The sequence below is a fragment of the Mytilus trossulus genome, chromosome 2 (assembly GCF_036588685.1).
Source record: "Mytilus trossulus isolate FHL-02 chromosome 2, PNRI_Mtr1.1.1.hap1, whole genome shotgun sequence".
In the NCBI taxonomy this organism is placed as follows: domain Eukaryota; kingdom Metazoa; phylum Mollusca; class Bivalvia; order Mytilida; family Mytilidae; genus Mytilus; species Mytilus trossulus.
In genome coordinates, this window is record NC_086374.1 from 72,038,149 (window position 1) to 72,057,289 (window position 19,141).

Consider the following 19,141-nt stretch of genomic DNA (forward strand, 5'->3'; position numbering starts at 1 on the left):
TTTTAACTTTCAATGCATTTGTATGTGAACATATATTTGTAATCCTCTATTCTCCTGGATTGGACACCCTCTCCATTTAAAAATGTCTGAAAACCCTAATGTATATTAAGTGGTTTATAGGAGATGCGCTTACAAAACCGCGAAACATGTTGCACTGGTCCAACGGACGAACGGAAAGACGGACTTCATTATCACTATAAACCACAGCTTTACAAAGAGGTGTACAATTGCGTGTCAAAGAGACAGATCTACATCCAAAACAAAGTGAAGGAACTGTGATCAATTATAGGCTACAGTACGGCCTCGAATGTTTGTATTACAATTGAATCTGTGTGTTTGTACAATTTTAAGTATAACGGAGGACATTTCTGGAACTTATATAAACAAACAAAACTTCCTCTTATTTCAGCAACATTCAAACATCCTTATACTTAATGAAGTAAGTCGAGTACACCCTATCAAGCTTGAACATGATTCATAAGTTTTCAGGATGTGAATTTATTGAAATATATTTGTGTTATTTATAAAAATTGCCCCCTTCTAATGTATCGTAAATAACTTTGAAATCACCACTAGAATACAGTGAAATAACGACTGATCATACAGTTTCAAAATATACAAGCGAGACTGATCGTACAGTGAGAAATTCAAACAAGTGTAATTTCCTTATTTCTGGCTTCAAAGATCTGGCTGAAACTTTTACCACCACTTAAAATATACTTTATTTAGTTAATTAAGTCTGGGTTTTACGTTAATTTGTACAGTAAGGGTGCACAAAGATTGTTTTTAGGTTCACCGACTGATTTTCCTTAGTGATGCACTTGAAAATCTCTTGATTAAGTTAAAGATACGAATAATGAATGTGCTAAATTTAATTATAAACCATTTATGAATATCGATGTCAGCTGAATTAATCATTAAGCAATGTACAGATGAACATCTTACCGTTTAATATAGTATATCCGACAAATTTAAAATGTGATCCAAAAAGTTCTCGCTTCGAAAATCGCGACTTCCGGAAAGCGTACAGAATAGTATCTACACTGTGATTGTGAAAGTGAGTATAAGGGATGTTTTGGAACTTCGATTATCAAAGAAATTTATTATAAAAACCGGAAATACAATGTAACATTAGTTTTTACTTTAACTGCTAAAAAAACCTATTATATTTGTCATCAAACGCAGCTCCGCATTTGACACTTTCCTTTGAAATAATGTATAGACATTTAATAAAGCGTAGGTCAGTTGATTAGTAATCACGTTGATTCTGTTAAACTGACTGTTTTATATACTTTGAATGATAAAAAAGATGTAATGGTCTCTTCTGATACTTAAATATGTTGGAGTAAACCCATGCTTTGCAAATTTTAGGGGGGGGGCGCACGCCCGCCACGCCCCCGCCTAAATCCGCTCCTGCATTTATAATTATGCTGATGACAACACTGTATCATACAGTGATCATAATTTAGATAAAGTTGTTGAAAGTTTAGAAACTGATAGTTTAAATCTAATAAACTGGTTTTCTTCAAATTTAATGAAGGCTAATCCTGACAAATTCCAGGCTATAGCCATTGGGAAAAAAAACAAATAAACATAATTTAATATTTAATTTAAATTGAAACAAAATTTCTTGTGAGGAAAATGTTAAACTTCTTGGAATAACTATAGATTCGGACTTAAATTTTAACAATCATATTTCTGAAATATGTAAAAAGGCATCAATTAAGACAATTAAATACTCTAAAACGTATGGGTAAATATTTAAACAGGCTAGGTAGGTTAACAGCATATTACTCATTCATACTTTCGAACTTTAACTATTGTCCAGTAATTTGGCACTACTGTAGTGAAAAAAAATCTTTTAAAATGGAAAAAATTCAAGAAAGAGCTCTAAGATTCATTTATGAAGATTATGATATTCCTTACGAAAAATTACTAGAAAAATCTAAATTATCATCTTTAAAAATATGAAGAATAAAAACAATTGCAATAGAAACATTTAAAATAATTCACCAAAAAAGTCCGAGCTACCTTCATGATTTAATTGATATAAAAATTAATAAGTATGATATAAGATTACAGGAAACAGCAGTACTCCCAAGAGTTCGAACTACTAAGTATGGCTTAAGATCGTTTCGCTATAATGCTGCACAAATCTGGAATGAGCTACCGAACCATTGTCGAGTGGAAACATCTTTTGACCGATTCAAAAAATTGGTACAGACATGGGATTCAAGTAACAGCTCATGCCAGTGCAGTGCATGCATTTAGTGTTTAAAACTGTTTAATTTTTATTTTCTGTGTAACTATCTAATTTGTGCAATCTTATTATTAACTTGTGCTATATTTTAAGTGTACTATATACTTTTAACTTATATATGTCATTATGGTATCTTACTATGCATTATATGTTTAGAATTGTGTTGTTTTCATGACTCTTTTGTATCATACATATGTGTGTAATACTGTGTATTGTATTGTGTGTGTGTATTGTATTTTGTTTTTAAGTCGATTTGAAAAGCTCACTAGAGCTTGTGTTATGTAGTTTATTGAATATCGACTCTAAATAAAACTTTGAATTGAATAGAATTGAATTGAGATCGTTGTTTGTAATTTAGTGCGTTGGTCTATATCTCGTATCGTAAATTTTTATTGGTAGTAGGATATACTGAAATTGAATGTGTATAGTTACGATCACTTCCGGTGCTGTCGAAAGAGATCCAAAGCACTGGCATAGGAGTTTTGATTGACAGCAATGATACATTTAGTTCAAATTCGTGACAAATCATGAAAATTCAACACTTCTGTGACATTTGCATTTGTCTTACCATGATGTCATTGTACATTTAGTTGAAAAGGTACATGCATATCTTCTTTTTTTATATTATTGAAAATTTGTACAGACAGGTCTACTACACTCTACAGCTTTCATATACAACATTCATATGATTCTAATATGACGTGCTTCTTTAGCTTTGTAAACAACAATGTGAAAAAATTCTCGATAGCATATACTTAGTGCAGACTCAGAGATAAACATAATAATGGCTGTTACAATATACTTCCCACGTAAATCTACATGTATACACCTTATCACTATTTGTCCGCCATTACTGGATATCACACAGGTTCCCGCAAAATTTTGACGTCATAAAACAAAACACCTGACGCCACAATGGAAAAGTGATTGTTGTGTGCTTCAAAAGGTCAAGCGGCTGGGTCGGCCGGCTGAGTAGGCTAATAGTAATAGCGATAAGGTGTATTGGAACCGATTAGCAAACCCTTTGCTGATTTTATTGTTTTAAAAAGTGCTATAAAAAAAGACAAAATAACTTTTATTCTTATTCGTATGCATAACAAAAAGAAGTAACCCACAAGAGCTCGAGGAAATCAACAAAATAAAAATAAAATAAAATTCCGTGAAAATCTATTAATCTTTTTGGCGCATTTAAGTCATTTCTAAACATGACGTCATACAAATGAAACCTCTAAAGTTGAAAGTTTTCTGTTACATGAACCATCGGAATTGGTATGATATTGTATTAAAACTGATTTTTGAGGTACATGTAGGTTTCGTTTTATTTTCTATTCTATTGCATAATTCACATATTTACTCATTTCAGCAAGTCAACATGGGGGCTCCTTAGTTACAAAATGTCAACTTTTGATTTGTGACGGCAGCTTATGAGAAAAACATGGCAAATGTTGGGGTTGAGAATTTAAAGAATTAAAGTTTTTTTCTAGCATTTATTCACGAAATGACCTACGCAAGCTACATATTTATAAAGATATTTGAGCTTTATCTAACAGGCAGTAAAAAAGAACAGCCACACCCACAGCATACCCAACCTCACTTCAGTTTTTTAATGACTATATTTGTCGTATTAGAATCGAAATAATTCATGGAAGCCATAGATTGTTGGAAATGTACACATGGCCTGGGCCGTGATATTCCTTATTATTTTATCCCTCACTAACGCTCAGGATAAAATTTGAATATCAAGGCCCAGGCCATGTGTAAAATTCCAACAATCTATGGCTTCCATGAATTATTTCTTAATTAGTCCAAATAATTATGACATCTTGAAAGGCTATTTATAATTTTTTTCTTTGACGACTTACATTTAAAATAGCCTTCCAAGACGTCATAATTATTTGGACTAATATATGATCAGAACCTGCCAACTTTTGGATGAAGCAAATACGTGAGATTTGGCCAAAATTGAAAAGATCAAAGAGAAAAAACAATAGATCAAAGTAAAATGTCACCAAGAAAGCATGAACATATGCGAGTCTCAAGCTAAATTCGTGAGACTTGGCAGCCCTGTATGATATAAGCCTTAGTTTGTCCCCTTGTCACAGTCGCTCATGTATTCATTGATTAAACACTAGTGATATTTCACTGCTTCGCTACAAGAGTGTGTACTTTGTGCCTAAAATTAAAAAGTTTGTCAAGTGACCAACATATTTAGTTATATGCTTCACTTTCAGGTGTTGCCTATGTAAGTGGGGTAGTAATGCCCTTACCATCAGGCATTAAAGGGTAATTTTCCGCTACTTTTAGTGTCAAATTGATAAAAAAAAAAATACCTGTAATGGGCATATCTGTCAAAATATTCTTATTGTCAGAGGTTCAAAATAATTATTGTCACCGTTGATTTTGAAAAAAAATATTGTGAATCATCAAAATCAGTTGAATATTTTTATTGTCTAAAAGAAAGTGTACATTTTATTGTCGTGTACCATTAATTATTACTGTTCAAATCCTTTGGCAAGAATGTTTACCGTTATTTGTCATGAAGGTACCCACATTTATGACCCTCATGATAGAGAATTTTTTTATAAAAACTGTTTAAGGTTAATTTGGAATTTAATCTTAAATGATTGTTTTAACTAATCAAAACTTACTCTGAGTACAGAAAAACACATCTAATAACTAGGAGGATTGAGCTTTTCGGTTTGATACAATGTCAGCCATTTAAATTTTGTAAAGGTCTAGAAAACTTGGCAGGGCTCCAAATAGATATAGGAAGATGTGGTGTGAGTGCCAATGAGACAACTCTCCATCCAAATAACAATTTAAAAAGTAAATCATTATAGGTTAAAATACGGCCTTCAACACGGAGCCTTGGCTCACACCGAACAACAAGCTATAAAGGGCCCCAAAATTACTAGTGTATATTTATTCCACCTTACAGAAGTTCAGACTCTACTGGAATATTTGTTATAAACAATGTCATACATGTAGTACATGTATCTGTTCCTGTTGAAACAGATATTATATACCCTTTTATTTCGTATTAAGGGGGGAACAAATACTGTAATATTTGTTCCAATGGAAATAATATTACAGAATATTTACTCCACTTGTCAAGTTGAAACTTATTATTAATATGAAGGAACTTCATTCCATGACAATTCAAAATGACTTGATCTTTCATGGATACTTGAGTTATTAGAAATCATGCTATAATCTCCTTAATTTTTCATTATTAGTTCAAGGTGCATAATACAAATGTAATATAAGAGCTCTTTCAATGGAATTGATTTTATATCTTATTTTTTAGAAATAATGGACAGACAGATGCAATCACACTTTACAGCCACCCTCAGCCATAGCTTTAGTATGCCTAGCTTGGCTGAGGGCAGTGAACCTATTTCTGAAGTGGAGGAAATCAATGAGGTAAATTTAATCTCAGCCATTTTTTAAACACTCACCCCTCAACTGTTAAATCTTACAGACTGGTAACCTATAGCGTTCACTAGCCTGCCAAAGCTGAGTTTGTGAGTTTGAAATTTCTTCCTGACATGTACAACATTGTTTTCTATCAAAGATCATGATTCTCTCTTTGTGGACTTGCCTCCTCCTTAAATAATACATGGGACCCTTGATAAAGCAAAGAGTGCTGCAAGTGGCATTTAACACATTAATTCTGTCAGTCTAATTGATTCCTTATTAACATAACACAGTCTGATTCAAGTTTATGTCACCAACTATATTAATATCCATAAAGTGACTTACATGTAGTACTAAAAGATATATAGAAATTATATGTAATAAAAAAAATTGTCAGATTGATGGAGAACAAAAAATGAAAATGACATGTACCGGTAATAAAATTTCATGCATCTGAATCGCTTTTCTTGATTTACCTTTATAAGAAACACAAAGCAAAGGATATATAAGAAGCGAAAAAACAAGTTGAAGAGCTGTATTACCAAAAAGGACATAAAAATTGCTAAATCCATCTAGGGTCAATAACTTGATGATAATATTCTTTCAATTTCAAATTGATAGTGTATATATATAGTATGATTGCTAAGGGCAAATTCTATGAAACACTATGAATGTCATGGTTTTCATGAATATGAATTTACTTCTAATGACAACCAATGTAAGGTTGTTTTTTATTGTATAAATTGCCATTTACAGATATATCATTGTCAAATATCAACAAAAAATCAGATAAAGAATTAAATACTTCAATCTGATCCAATTGCTTAATTTCTGTTGATTTTTTTTTATTTCAGATTAAATCACTTCGGGAAATGGGAGACCAAGCTATGCAATTACAAGACTTTACTGTAGCCATAAAACGTTACAATGAAGCTTTGGAAATTGATGATAAAAACATGGAGGTTTTATTTGCAAGAACTAAAGCTTTTCTAGACATGGGAGATAACTCTATGGCATTGAAGGATGCAGAGAATTCAATAAACATAGAACCTGACAACCCAGAGGTTTGATTTTGCTTAATTAACATGTATATAGTAAAATCTTAAAAAAAACTTGATTTAGACTATAAATGATAAATATTTGATATTGAAAAATGTTTGTATTAGTAAAATTTCTGTTAAAGGGAGGTAATTGTCTTAATTTTCATTTTGCCATATACTGTATGAAGTTGCATTATCACATAAAAAAATTCTGATTAAATAAACATGAAATTAATTTCTTTACAGGCATACAGACTTTATGGCTTGACTTTATGCCAAGTTAACAATTATAGAGATGCTGTCTCAGCATTTTTGACTGCACTTGACCTTGACCCTGACAATGCTGATGACCTAACAGACCACATTGCAGAAGTTGCTGAACATATATGTCATATTCCAAAAGATGTTTTAGAAAAACTAGAAGGTAAATATATTTCAAAAATTTTCAAAATGTTTTTTGGAGGGTGAAATACAAATGTATTTAATATTTACGATTGCATTAGTAATGGTTAAAGACTGGTACTTGTAAAGTAATATTTGCTCTTGAAAATGACATATTAGAAAAAAATTGACAATTACATATATATCATGTATATTTGGCAAAACAAAATACAAATTATATTTTTTTGTACCTAGGATTTCCCAATTGATTTAACTTTTACCTTATACCCTAATCCAATACGTTTAAGCGCGAGACAAAAACAAGTCCTACAATTCTTGGCAAATAAAAAAAAAAACCCTCACAAAACAAATGTTTAAGGTCACAATGACCATGACAGGTTGTCCCAAATGACCTCTGGTCATCCAATGGCAGTTCAGTCATGAAAATGAGATTGTAATTTAGTGTGAACTAATTTTACATCCCTTAACATTAATAGTTTTATCAGTTGCATGTTTTCTTTTTACAGAAATGGACAGTTACAAAAAGTTAAGTGAAATTGGTGTACATCTTTTCCAAGCTAAAAGATATGACTTCTGTATAACGATTTTGGAAGCAGCTCAGAAGTTTCAAACAAATCAGAAAGGAATAACAATGAGGATTTTATTGACTTTAGCCAATGCCCACTCTGCTTGTAAACATAATGAACAGGCCATTTCTATATACCAGGAATGTCTGTCCACTGCAATTGCCACTCATGAACAAATATACCAGACAAAGTCGCTGGTGAACATTGCAACTCTTTATCTGGAAAACAGAGACACTCATCAGGCTATAGTATTCTATGAAAAATTATTACAATTAGAGGCGGAGCTTGAAGAGGAGGCTGGGTCACAGAGAGAACTCCCAGATTTCTGGACAAAAGAACTCCAGTGTGGTTTGCGTCTCAATCTAAGTATTGCTTATAAAACAATCGGACAGATGCATCATGCAGAACATCATGCCAGAAAGTATATATCCTTGTTAGAACAATTTAAACTTGAAGGTCGAATAAAATCAGAGTCATACCACAATACAGGCATGTTGAATGAAATCCTTGGAAACTATGATGAAGCTATGAAAAACTATAATTTGTATTTACAATCTTCTAAACGCAATAAAGATCGAAAAGGAATGGCCCAGGCTTATGGATGTTTAGGTAGTGTTTATGGCGCATTGAGAAACTGGAAGCTGTGTATAACATATCATGAGCAGTATATATCCATGGCAAAGCGTTTTAAAGACACAAAGATGACTGTTATGGCATGTGAGATGTTAGCTGACACATACCTCATGAAGGAAGATTATGAAAAGGCCATTGAAGTGTATGAGCAGATGCTGAATGCTGCCATTCGAACAGACTACAGAAGCAGAGCTACAGCTTTATGTAAAACTGGCAATGTTTACAGAGAGATGAAAAGATATCAGCATAGTTTATTTTTCTATGAACAAGCATATGATCTTGCTGATGATATGGAATATTATGATATACTTAAAATATGTCAGTATAACATAGCATGCATACAACAACATTCCACACAGCTTAAGGATATTGAACAAGCTCGGCAATATTTTGAATCCCTGATTCCATTCTATGAGACAAAGATTAAAGAACATCATGATGAAGATACATATTGTCCACCCGACTATGAAAAACAATTGACTGAATGTTATGATGGGATGCAATGTGTTTTGAGCAAGCTGGGTAACAAAAACGAATGTTTACAGTTTGCAGAAGCATATCGTAGGAGATACATTACAAAGATGCCAGGATATATAGGATCACAGATTGCTCCACATTTAGATTCCGTAGAACATATTACCCGGATTGTTAACCAACAGAATGCCAATGTTTTATATTATTCCTTACTACCCAGTAGACTGTTGATATGGGTTTTACTTCCTGGTCAAGGTGTTGTCAGATTCTATTCTGGGAGAGCGGAAGAGGATGAGGGCATGATAGAACAGGTGGGTCTTTCAATCAATGTTGATAGAAATAAGAAAATGTCAATGAGACAACCATGTGAGGAACCAGAACTTTTTATAAGGGGAGGGCACTGACTGACCTAAAGGGGAGGGGGCGCTATATAATCAAACAAATTTTTCCCACAAAAGGCTCCCCCTCCTGGATTCGCCTATGACAACTCTCCATAAAAGTCACTCTGTGTAATAAGTAAACAATTCAACACTGAGCCTTGGCTCCCACCAAATTTTGTTGAAAAAAATCATGACCTTTCATACTTTGAACATGTTGAAATTGATATCTAATGCAATTTTGTTTTGGGGGGGAAAGGGGGGAGCAGACACCATTTGCAATGATATATTTCTGCCTCAGCGGTAGAAACAGGCTCAGTAGGTCAGATTTTTTATGTCAAACATATGGTTTGTTTGGAGGAAGGACACACACATAAATATTTTATATAGGCTTTATTATGAGAATTAAAGTACTTTTATACTTTATTTGTTTTTTATTTTAAAGATATATGTACATGTACCAATTGCTTGAATATGAATTTTATTATTGCATTTTAGGTACAAACTTTATTGAAAGAGATCAGAGGCAATGCTGACTGGAAAAATTTGCAAACAACTTGTGAAAATCGAGCAATTCCATTGAGTGAAGAAAGACTTAATTTAAAGAGACACAGAAATTTGATGCTAGCTGAAAGAAAGTCTGAAGACCACAAAGATAACCAAAACAATAATAATGAGAGTACTTCTAATAAATCTCCATGTCATAAACTCTTTAACTTGCTTATAGCACCTGTTGAGGATATTTTGATGAAGTTAGACAAAGGAAATAACTTAGTAATTATACCAGACAAAGATTTATTTCATTGCCCATTTACCATCTTGCAGGATTGGAGTTCAAATTATTTGTCAACTAGACATCATATCACCATATTGCCTAGCATATTAATGTTGGAAAAATGTGTAAATAACGAACTTAACTATTTAAAGAGTCAAGATGAACTAGACTTCTTAAGATCTCAGGTTAGAAAAGGAGGCTTGAATAAATATCTGACCAAAACCATATTGTCCAACGCTACCACTCCAGCAGATGATGTTGAGTCATCTTTATCCTTTATGTTAGATCTACGTAAGGTGTCAAACCCACGGTTAGTCACAACACAACTTTCTCTTAAGTCTGAACTTGAAGAAAAATTGGACCAGTCAAAAGAAAACACCCAATTATCATTGGAGGGTAACAGAATGTCTCCCCGATCTCCAAGTCAGAACTTACCACTAATTCCTGAAAAATCAGCTTTGAAGGCTGCCGATTTCTTATCCCGTGTAGGAAGTCCAACATCACTCGAAGCTTTACTGAGTCTACATAGCTACTCTACACTTACCAGTTGCACCTCTACAGGAACAGACATAACATCGTCTTCTAGTGCTGTAACGGAGTTTCAGCAAATCAGTGACAGGGAAAGATGTCTGGTAATTGGAAATCCCCAACTACCAGAAAGGTAAAACATTGTGTTTAAATAAATTGAAATAAGTTCAAGTAGATGTGTTGGTTTGAATGAATGAGAAAGCAACCAAAAAAAACCCAAATATAACAAAAAAAGACAACATAAAGTCTTGACCAATACACATGTATTTATGCAATATATTTTAAGCTCTTAATTGTCCAACAGTTATCAAAGGTACCAGGATTATAATTTAATACACCAGACGCGCGTTTCATCTACATAAGACTCATCAGTGATGCTCAGATCAAAACAGTTAAAAAGCCAAACAAATACAAAGTTGAAGAGCATTGAGGACCCAAAATACATATATCAATGAAATGATAGAATAAGCTTACTCATTGTATTTTCTATTTTAATGGCAGTCGAAATTTCTACCTTTATCCAATTAGACTCTGTTTACAAAACCTACAATATTACATATTGATTATGATGTTAACCCACTCTTGGAATGCATGCATTGAATATTTGCCACTGGATGTTGCAAATAATCCATTAATAGATTTACTTCTATGTGAAATTTTACAGTGCAATATTGCATGGTAGTCCATGGAAGCCATCTTGTATCAGTCTACCGGCAGCCAAGAGAGAATTGTCAGCTGTAGGTTCCTGGTTAGATGTTTCTCCTATAACAGGTTCACAAGCTACCAAGGAGGCTTTTCTCAAAGAAATACAGAATTCAACAGTCATACATATAGGTAATTAGAATTAAATAGTCATACATATAGGTAAGGCCACACCAATTTAATTTCTTGTTCTATGGATTTTTGGACTCCAAAATAGGGGGCGAGCGAGCGATTTGAAAATTTTAGTAAAAAAATATTTAATTTGCAAATTTTTTAGGCGAAGCTTGAAAAGTAAAGGCGAGCGGTTATAATTTTTTTTGTAAAAATAAAATAGTAGGTTCTGATAATATTAAAACTCGATTTATCACTTGTACTTTGACATTTCTTTAATTTCTGAAGTATTTTTTCCTGTTCACCAAGAAATAATTAAATCTGGTCTATGTATGTGTTACTGACAATGAGACAATTCTCCGTCTTTACATGTTTTTTGAGGGATCAATATAAGTTATAAAATATCTGTTTGTACAAAAGGGCTAATATTTTCTTAAAGAACTAGATATCTATCTGGTATTAAATGGTCAAAACATGTCCAAGAATTTTGAAATTTTCCTGGACTTTAACCATGTTAAATTAACACATTTACTTTAATTACAGTGTAATATTATTCAAAATAAGTGGACCCCTCTTTTAGAAAAAGTTGTTTAAAATATGATGTAACTCTCCTCTTTTTGAGTACAAAATTTCCAAGGTTTTGTATAGAAGAACTATACAAATCCTTGGTATTTCTTTTTTCTTTTCTACATCAGTAAAATGAGCCCTTGTCTGAGGGAGGGTTGTTCTCAACCTGATAATAACAAACACAGGTCAAAGTACTGCCTTTCACACAGGGCTTTGATACAGACCAAACATCAAGCTATAAAGGACCCGAAAATTATTAGCTTACACAATTTCGAACAGGAAAACCAACGATCTAATTTATATATCCTAACAGGAAAATACCAATGAACAACATCAACAAACGATAACTGCTGAACGACAAACCCCTCAATCAATCATGACAGGTGCATATACATGCAGCGGCTATAGATAGTTTTGTTTCGCCAGAATACAATATAATTGCAGTTGAAGGCTAATCCTTTTGAAGTTCGTTGTACTTTATTCTAACAACGAACATGTTTTGATAGCGAATATAAGTAAAGGGGAAAGAAACCAATTTGTTGTTCTTTACAGGTATTTCCCCTGTTATAAATTTATATCGGAGCACTCCCACTTTGGATAAATAGGTTACATGCTGAAACAAATATTCTCACAGATATTTTCACAGTGTAGTGGGATGCTTTAATGTTTAAAATCGTTATATACAGTTTATACTGTGCTTTTAAAAGCAAATGTTGACATCTTTATATAATATTTACAAAAAAAACAGGTGCAGCAAATGGACATGATTACATTTTCGGATGCGGGAAGCGGGAATATTAAAATAATAAAAAAATTCTGTTTTGAAAAACAGTCATACATATATGTAATAAGAATGCAACAGTTATTCATATATAGGTAATTACAATTCAACAGTTTGGTTTATATTTTGACACTACTTATATTATCAATAGTAGAAAGTTGCCATTTTTTTATCACAAAAGTTTGTGATCAAGCAACTGTTTTATGTGAATTTAGGTTACTTTCCCCCAAAACTGGACATTCTGTTTTCTTTCCCAACTTGAACTTACAGGTAAGAAAATAAGCAAATAATACATTTATTTAATTTATTTTAGCAACATTTGGTTGTTGGAGAGAAGGATATCTTGCATTTACACCTAATCCGATAAGACAAGAATCAGGTCCTCCCCAGCAATACTCATATATTGTCACAACCAGTGATATTTTAGCCTGTAAACTTAATGCTCAGCTTGTTGTGTTAAATGTTGGATACAACTCTAACAGGTCAGAAGAAACGATTGAACAGGGATACAGTTTGCCGTCTGCTTTCCTAGCTGCAGGTTAGTGTTTATATTTGATTAAAAGATATGGTAGGATTGACAATTAGAAAAATATTTGAAAACCAAAAGACAAAGAGGGAACAAATTTGATTTTGAAAATTTCAATCAAGAAATTAAAGTGTATATTTTACAAATTCTTAAAAAGTGAAATCTGTACATAAAGGTAATTAGTAGTCAACAGTCGTACATATAGTAAACCATACCAAACTCTACATCAGAAACCTGTCCAAACCATCAAATTATTGTACAAAGATTGAAATAGTATAATAACAAAATTAGCTAACTCGAAGGAAAATTCCAAACATACCTTTATAAAATTGCAAAATCAAAAGCTAAAACACATCAAATGAATTAGAAACTACTGTCATATTTCTGACTTGGAACAGGCATTTCCTTAGGAAGAAAACAAAAGATTAAACCTGGTTTATATACCTGGTACTTAGTAGCTAGCGAAACCTCTCACTTGTATGAGGGTTGTATAGAACTTCATTATATCAAAAACAATGTGTAAGCAAAATAAAAAAACCATAATAGTTAAAAATGTTAAATGGTATTATTTGATTAATTATTCTGAGCAAATTTGATATTCCTAGCTAAATATATATTTTGGGGTTAGGTTTAAACAGCTTTTGTTGCATATTTCCAAATACTGGGGGGGGGGGGGGGGGGGGAATGTATACCGGTAAATAGAAAATATGACAGAAAAACATATGTTGGGTTTGAACAAAATGAAGACATGCATACAAAACGTGAAATATTATTTTACATAGTTAATTTTAAGATAATTTAAGAGACCTGACATTTTTCGTTACAGAATATTTTTTTTAGATTAGATTAATGAGTATTTTGGAATTTTTGTTGTTGAGTAAATCATGTGTGATGAGGGCAATATTTATTTGATTGTTTTTGATTGCTCAGGAGAAGTTTTTCTATATGTTATTGGTGTATATTTTAGGAGCCCAATGTGTACTTGCATGTTCCTGGTTGACACCAAATATTGCTAGAGAGAAGTTTTTCTATAGATTTTACACTGAATTACAAGAAGGCTGTCTGGTAACAGAGGCTATGTACACAGGCATGCGATTCCTCCAAAGTGATGAAAGGTATATTGAAGAAATCAAGAAATCAAAAATCCTTTGAAATACAATTTTTCATCAATCCTCGAAGTCCACATTTTCTAATGAATTGAAAACAGACATTGACAAAGCAACAATGCTAACATTTGGTCTGTCATGTCAAAATAACAATAATAAATGCATGCAATGATTTCTGAATTTTCAAACATTTTGCCATGCAGGATGTCTAAAAAACTACTCTAGGTAAGATTTTGTTTCCTCCAGTCATGGAAGTAGTTTTGAATTGCTTTTTAAAGGACAGAAAACCACATATGAACTTAATTTGACCTATAATGGTTTACTTTTACTAATACAAATTGTGGCTTGGCACTCATACCACATCTACTTATATCTAATAACAAGAAAATATGTAACACTGTTATTGATATAAAGGTACAAATGTATAATGTTTTCGATAAGATGTGCTTCTTTTTAAAATTCATAATATATACTAGTAGTCTTTGTGAAATGATACAATGCAAGGGTTTCATGTTTTTAAATTTTTTGCATTAAATGTATAAAATAATGCAGTATTTCTTTTTTTCCTCAGATATTCAGATATTCAAACATGGTGTCCATTTCTGCTGATAGGTAAAAATGTTGCTATTAACCTTAAACAGATACGACATGCAATGTTAGACCAGAAACTTGATCAAACAGAGAAAATGGTGGAGGAAAAAAGCGGAAAAGAATTCTTGAATCCGAAAACCTTTATACCATCAGGTAATTGCTGTTGTGTTATCTTGTTGATACTTATTTTTGACCCCCAACTTCTCCTAAACAAACTCTTTAATAGAAAGTATTCAAATTACCTCAGAATCTTAACCATATAAAGCCATTGTGCATATCCATTTTTTTTATTCAAGACATTTTGGGGGATTCCCTTGAAAAATTTTGTCATTTCTGAATATGCAGATAAAGGGTATTATTAGCTTTGGGCACAGTACATCCCTTGGGGCACTGTATACTTAGTAGTTTTTGCAAATATTGTAAAGAAATGTATTATCAACTCTATATATATATATATGCCAATAAGAAAGAAAACACAAAGCAGTTAACGAAAGGAAAACCTAGCAGACAACAAGCTTTGACCCTTTTTTGTCGAGCCTTCGACTTTAGTTGAAAAAGCGAGACTAAGCGATCCTACATTCCGTCGGCGGCGGCGGCGTCCACAAATATTCACTCTGTGGTTAAAGTTTTTGAAATTTTAATAACTTTCTTAAACTAAAACGGATTTCTACCAAACTTGGACAGAAGCTTGTTTATGATCATAAGATAGTATCCAGAAGTAAATTTTGTAAAAATAAAATTCCATTTTTCTGTATTTTACTTATAAATGGACTTAGTTTTTTCTGCGGGGAAACATAACATTCACTCTGTGGTTAAAGTTTTTAGAATTTTAATAACTTTCTTAAACTATCCTTGGTTTGTACCAAACTTGGACAGAAGCTTGTTTATGATCATAAGATAGTATGCAGAAGTAAATTTTGTAAAAAAAAAATCCATTTTTTCCGTATTTTACTTTTAAATGGACTTAGTTTTTTCTGCGGGGAAACATAACATTCACTCTGTGGTTCATGTTTTTAAAATATTAATAACTTTCTTAAACTATCCTGGGTTTGTACCAAACTTGGACAGAAGCTTATTTATGATCATAAGATAGTATCCAGAAGTAAATTTTGTAAAAAGATAACTCCATTTTTTCTGTATTTTACTTTTAAATGGACTTAGATTTTCATCCAGTTAACATTACATACAGTCTGCAGTTAAGTTTTCAAAACATTTATTAGATTCATTAACTATCCTGATTTTTACCAAACTTGTACAGAAGCTTCTTACAATCAAAAGATAGTATCAAGAGGAATATTTTTATTGATGTTTTTCCTCATTTTTGTTGAGCCTGCAATTTACAGCAAAGTAGGTTGGAACCCTTACAATTTTTTTAAATTTTAACTGCAACATCATCTGATCTCTAGTAGAGAATTGTTTCATTGACAGCAATACCAAATCTTCTTACTTTTTTTATTTAAACATTAAAAAAATCTTCAAAATGAATATGAGTCCAGTTCTGATCCAAATGTTTTACATTTTATTATAGTGCCTTCCAGAGAAGAAAACTTAGCATCTGTACAGAGAATTCTGGGAGAAATATTACAAGACCACAAATATCATCCAATGGTTGTTTCTGACTTAATAGATTTGGTAAGTAAAGTTACTGACATTTAGAGTTTGAGAGGTTTTTTCTATTTTTAGCACAGTAACTCCAAAGCTTTCAGCAATTTCAATAAAACTTTAGTGACTGGTTTATATATTTATTAATATAAACTTCCTTTAGTTTTCTTTATAAATTTTTGAAATGACATTGAGGAGTTATGGAACTTTATTCATTAAAAAAAGCGTCGGGCATATCATGCACTTATGGCATAGCTCATTATTGATAAAAACTTCTTGTTTTTTTTTTTTAAATTTGCAGGATCTTATGTGACTTAAAAAATGTCAGACAAATTTGCATACAAGTGTAAATATGTCTATTTTCAAATAAGTAGAAACTAGATATTTGTAAAAGAATATTTTGCACCGTTTTATTCTTCTATTTCCAGTTGGATAGTGCACTGAAGAGACTACACACCCAGGATAACAATCGACAGATTAGTTTAGTGACGGACAACCTCCTACACAGTAAACCTGGTCTTGACTTACTTAAATTGCTGGGATTCCATTTCCAAGCCAAAGCTGAAGATATTATGCAACCATATGTGGTTTACCCACATTGGAATAAAGATGACCTGCTGATCCCAGTTTATGACGCTCTTAGATCTATCATGGGTAAAACTTTATACGTAAAATTGGAACTATTTCAAATGTATAGTTATTGATATGCAAGCAAGAAAGCAACTGTCAATTTATAAATAATTCTTCAAACATTTCTATCAAATCAAGTGATTTAAGTTGGGAGTTGTGTCCCATGGTAAAACTGGTTGATTTTCTTATTTTGCTTACCAGATTAAAACATGTGATAAATAAGAAATAGTTATTAGATTTTTCTTTTTTTACTTACAAACTTGATAATAATTTTGCACCCTTTGCCTCAAATAATAATGTGGATATCTTTAGGTTGTTACAGCTAATATAGAAATACAGTTCTTTGAAATTACTTTTTTTCAGATATATCAGAAGACAAAGACTGTACACAAGCTTTACATGACATACTACCTGCACCACAGGAACAAATATCACTCTTTGTTGACCTGGTAAGTAATGAGTTATCTCTACCTTGTTTTCCTGGAGGTAATGCGTTATCTCTACTTTGTTGTCTCAGTAGATAATGAATTATCTCCACTTTGTTCTCCTGGTAGGTAATGAGTTATCTCCACCTTTTTTACCTGTAAGTAAATGAATCATCTCCACTTTGTTGACCTGGTAGGTAATGAGTTATCTCCACTTTTTTGTCCTGGTAGGTAATGTGTTATCTCCACTTTGTTGACCTTGTAGGTAATGAGTTATCTCCACTTTTTTGTCCTGGTAGGTAATGTGTTATCTCCACTTTGTTGACCTTGTAGGTAATGAGTTATCTCCACTTTTTTGTCCTGGTAGGTAATGTGTTATCTCCACTTTGTTGACCTTGTAGGTAATGAGTTATCTCCACTTAGTTGTCCAGGTAGGTAATGAGTTATTGCCACTTTGTTGACCTGGAAGGTAATGAGTTATCTCCACTGTGTTGTCCTGTGAGGTATGGAGTTGCTTACTTCAAGTAGGCCATACAAGCAGATACTTTTGTATACTTCATTGGGAGCTTTCCCAAACAATTTTTCTATATGTTGAAAATTGATATCTTATCTGTTTATCATTGATAGTCTGTGTGAACACTTGTATTGATAAGTTTGGTTTGTTCACACTATCTTTATGGCATTTTGCTTTGTAATGGTAGAGAACTTTTAATTTTATGATTTGTAAATTAATTACACAAAATTCCTTCATGCACTGATTAAAATCCAATGTAAAAAAATAACCATTAATTGTTGAAATATTAAAATTAATTGCTCAAAGTTTAAAAACACCCAATGGACTATACAGGATTTCTTTGATGTTAATTTTTATGGGTTTTTATTTAATAAATTCAATTACAAAAATAAAGATCAAATATCAAGAAGACCTATAGGTTCATTTTTGTACTACTAAACATCTATCAGTATCAGCTCTCCCCCTTTTTATGGAATTGACACCATTGTGATTGTTGTTCATTTTGAAAACTTATTTTATCATATCTCTAACTAAAGAAAACTTATTTTATTATATCTCCAACTAAAGAAAACTTATTTTATTATATCTCTAACTAAAGAAAACTTATTTTAGTATATCTCCAACTAAAGAAAACTTATTTTATTATATCTCCAACTAAAGAAAACTTATTTTATTATATCTCTAACTAAAGAAAACTTATTTTATTATTTCTCTTACTAAAGAAAACTTATTTTATTATATCTCTAACTAAAGCATGTTGAACCCAAAGTATTACACTATATTACGGATTACAAATGTGTCGAGGTTTGTGATTGGATAACAACAAAGAGATGTCAATATATATTCGGGAAACTGCCGGGGTATATACGACGTTTTTATCCCCAATTGGAACCTCAAAAACGTCATCATAAAACCGGTTGCTATGTGACGTAGTCAAAAGCTATGGGTTTGTCAGAGGCTCACAGAGGAAAAATAATGACGTGCTTCAGTCAATAATACATTTAATACAAAGTCACGCAATTTACACTTTTAATACTTAAATTTAACGTTAAAAGTGTTATTATAAATTATTACATACACGATAAAATTATGTTCACAGCAAATTAAAAAATCC

At 32.1% G+C, this 19,141-nt stretch overlaps 1 protein-coding gene across 2 annotated transcripts in view; it reads left to right on the forward strand.

Annotated features, from left to right (window-relative positions):
- The first annotated feature begins 2,684 nt into the window (after positions 1-2,684).
- The window catches only part of LOC134707928 (tetratricopeptide repeat protein 28-like), a 28,117-nt gene continuing 11,660 nt past the window's right edge, over positions 2,685-19,141 (forward strand). For both annotated transcript variants that reach the window (XM_063568098.1, XM_063568099.1), the window contains exons 1-13: positions 2,685-2,858; positions 5,568-5,683; positions 6,532-6,741; positions 6,964-7,141; positions 7,626-9,103; positions 9,668-10,605; positions 11,137-11,306; positions 12,947-13,171; positions 14,127-14,274; positions 14,837-15,009; positions 16,385-16,488; positions 16,887-17,112; positions 17,452-17,537. In XM_063568098.1, the coding sequence (XP_063424168.1) occupies positions 5,573-5,683; positions 6,532-6,741; positions 6,964-7,141; positions 7,626-9,103; positions 9,668-10,605; positions 11,137-11,306; positions 12,947-13,171; positions 14,127-14,274; positions 14,837-15,009; positions 16,385-16,488; positions 16,887-17,112; positions 17,452-17,537 (4,047 nt within the window). In that variant the 5' untranslated portion in view covers positions 2,685-2,858; positions 5,568-5,572. The remainder of the gene's footprint in view (positions 2,859-5,567; positions 5,684-6,531; positions 6,742-6,963; positions 7,142-7,625; positions 9,104-9,667; positions 10,606-11,136; positions 11,307-12,946; positions 13,172-14,126; positions 14,275-14,836; positions 15,010-16,384; positions 16,489-16,886; positions 17,113-17,451; positions 17,538-19,141) is intronic.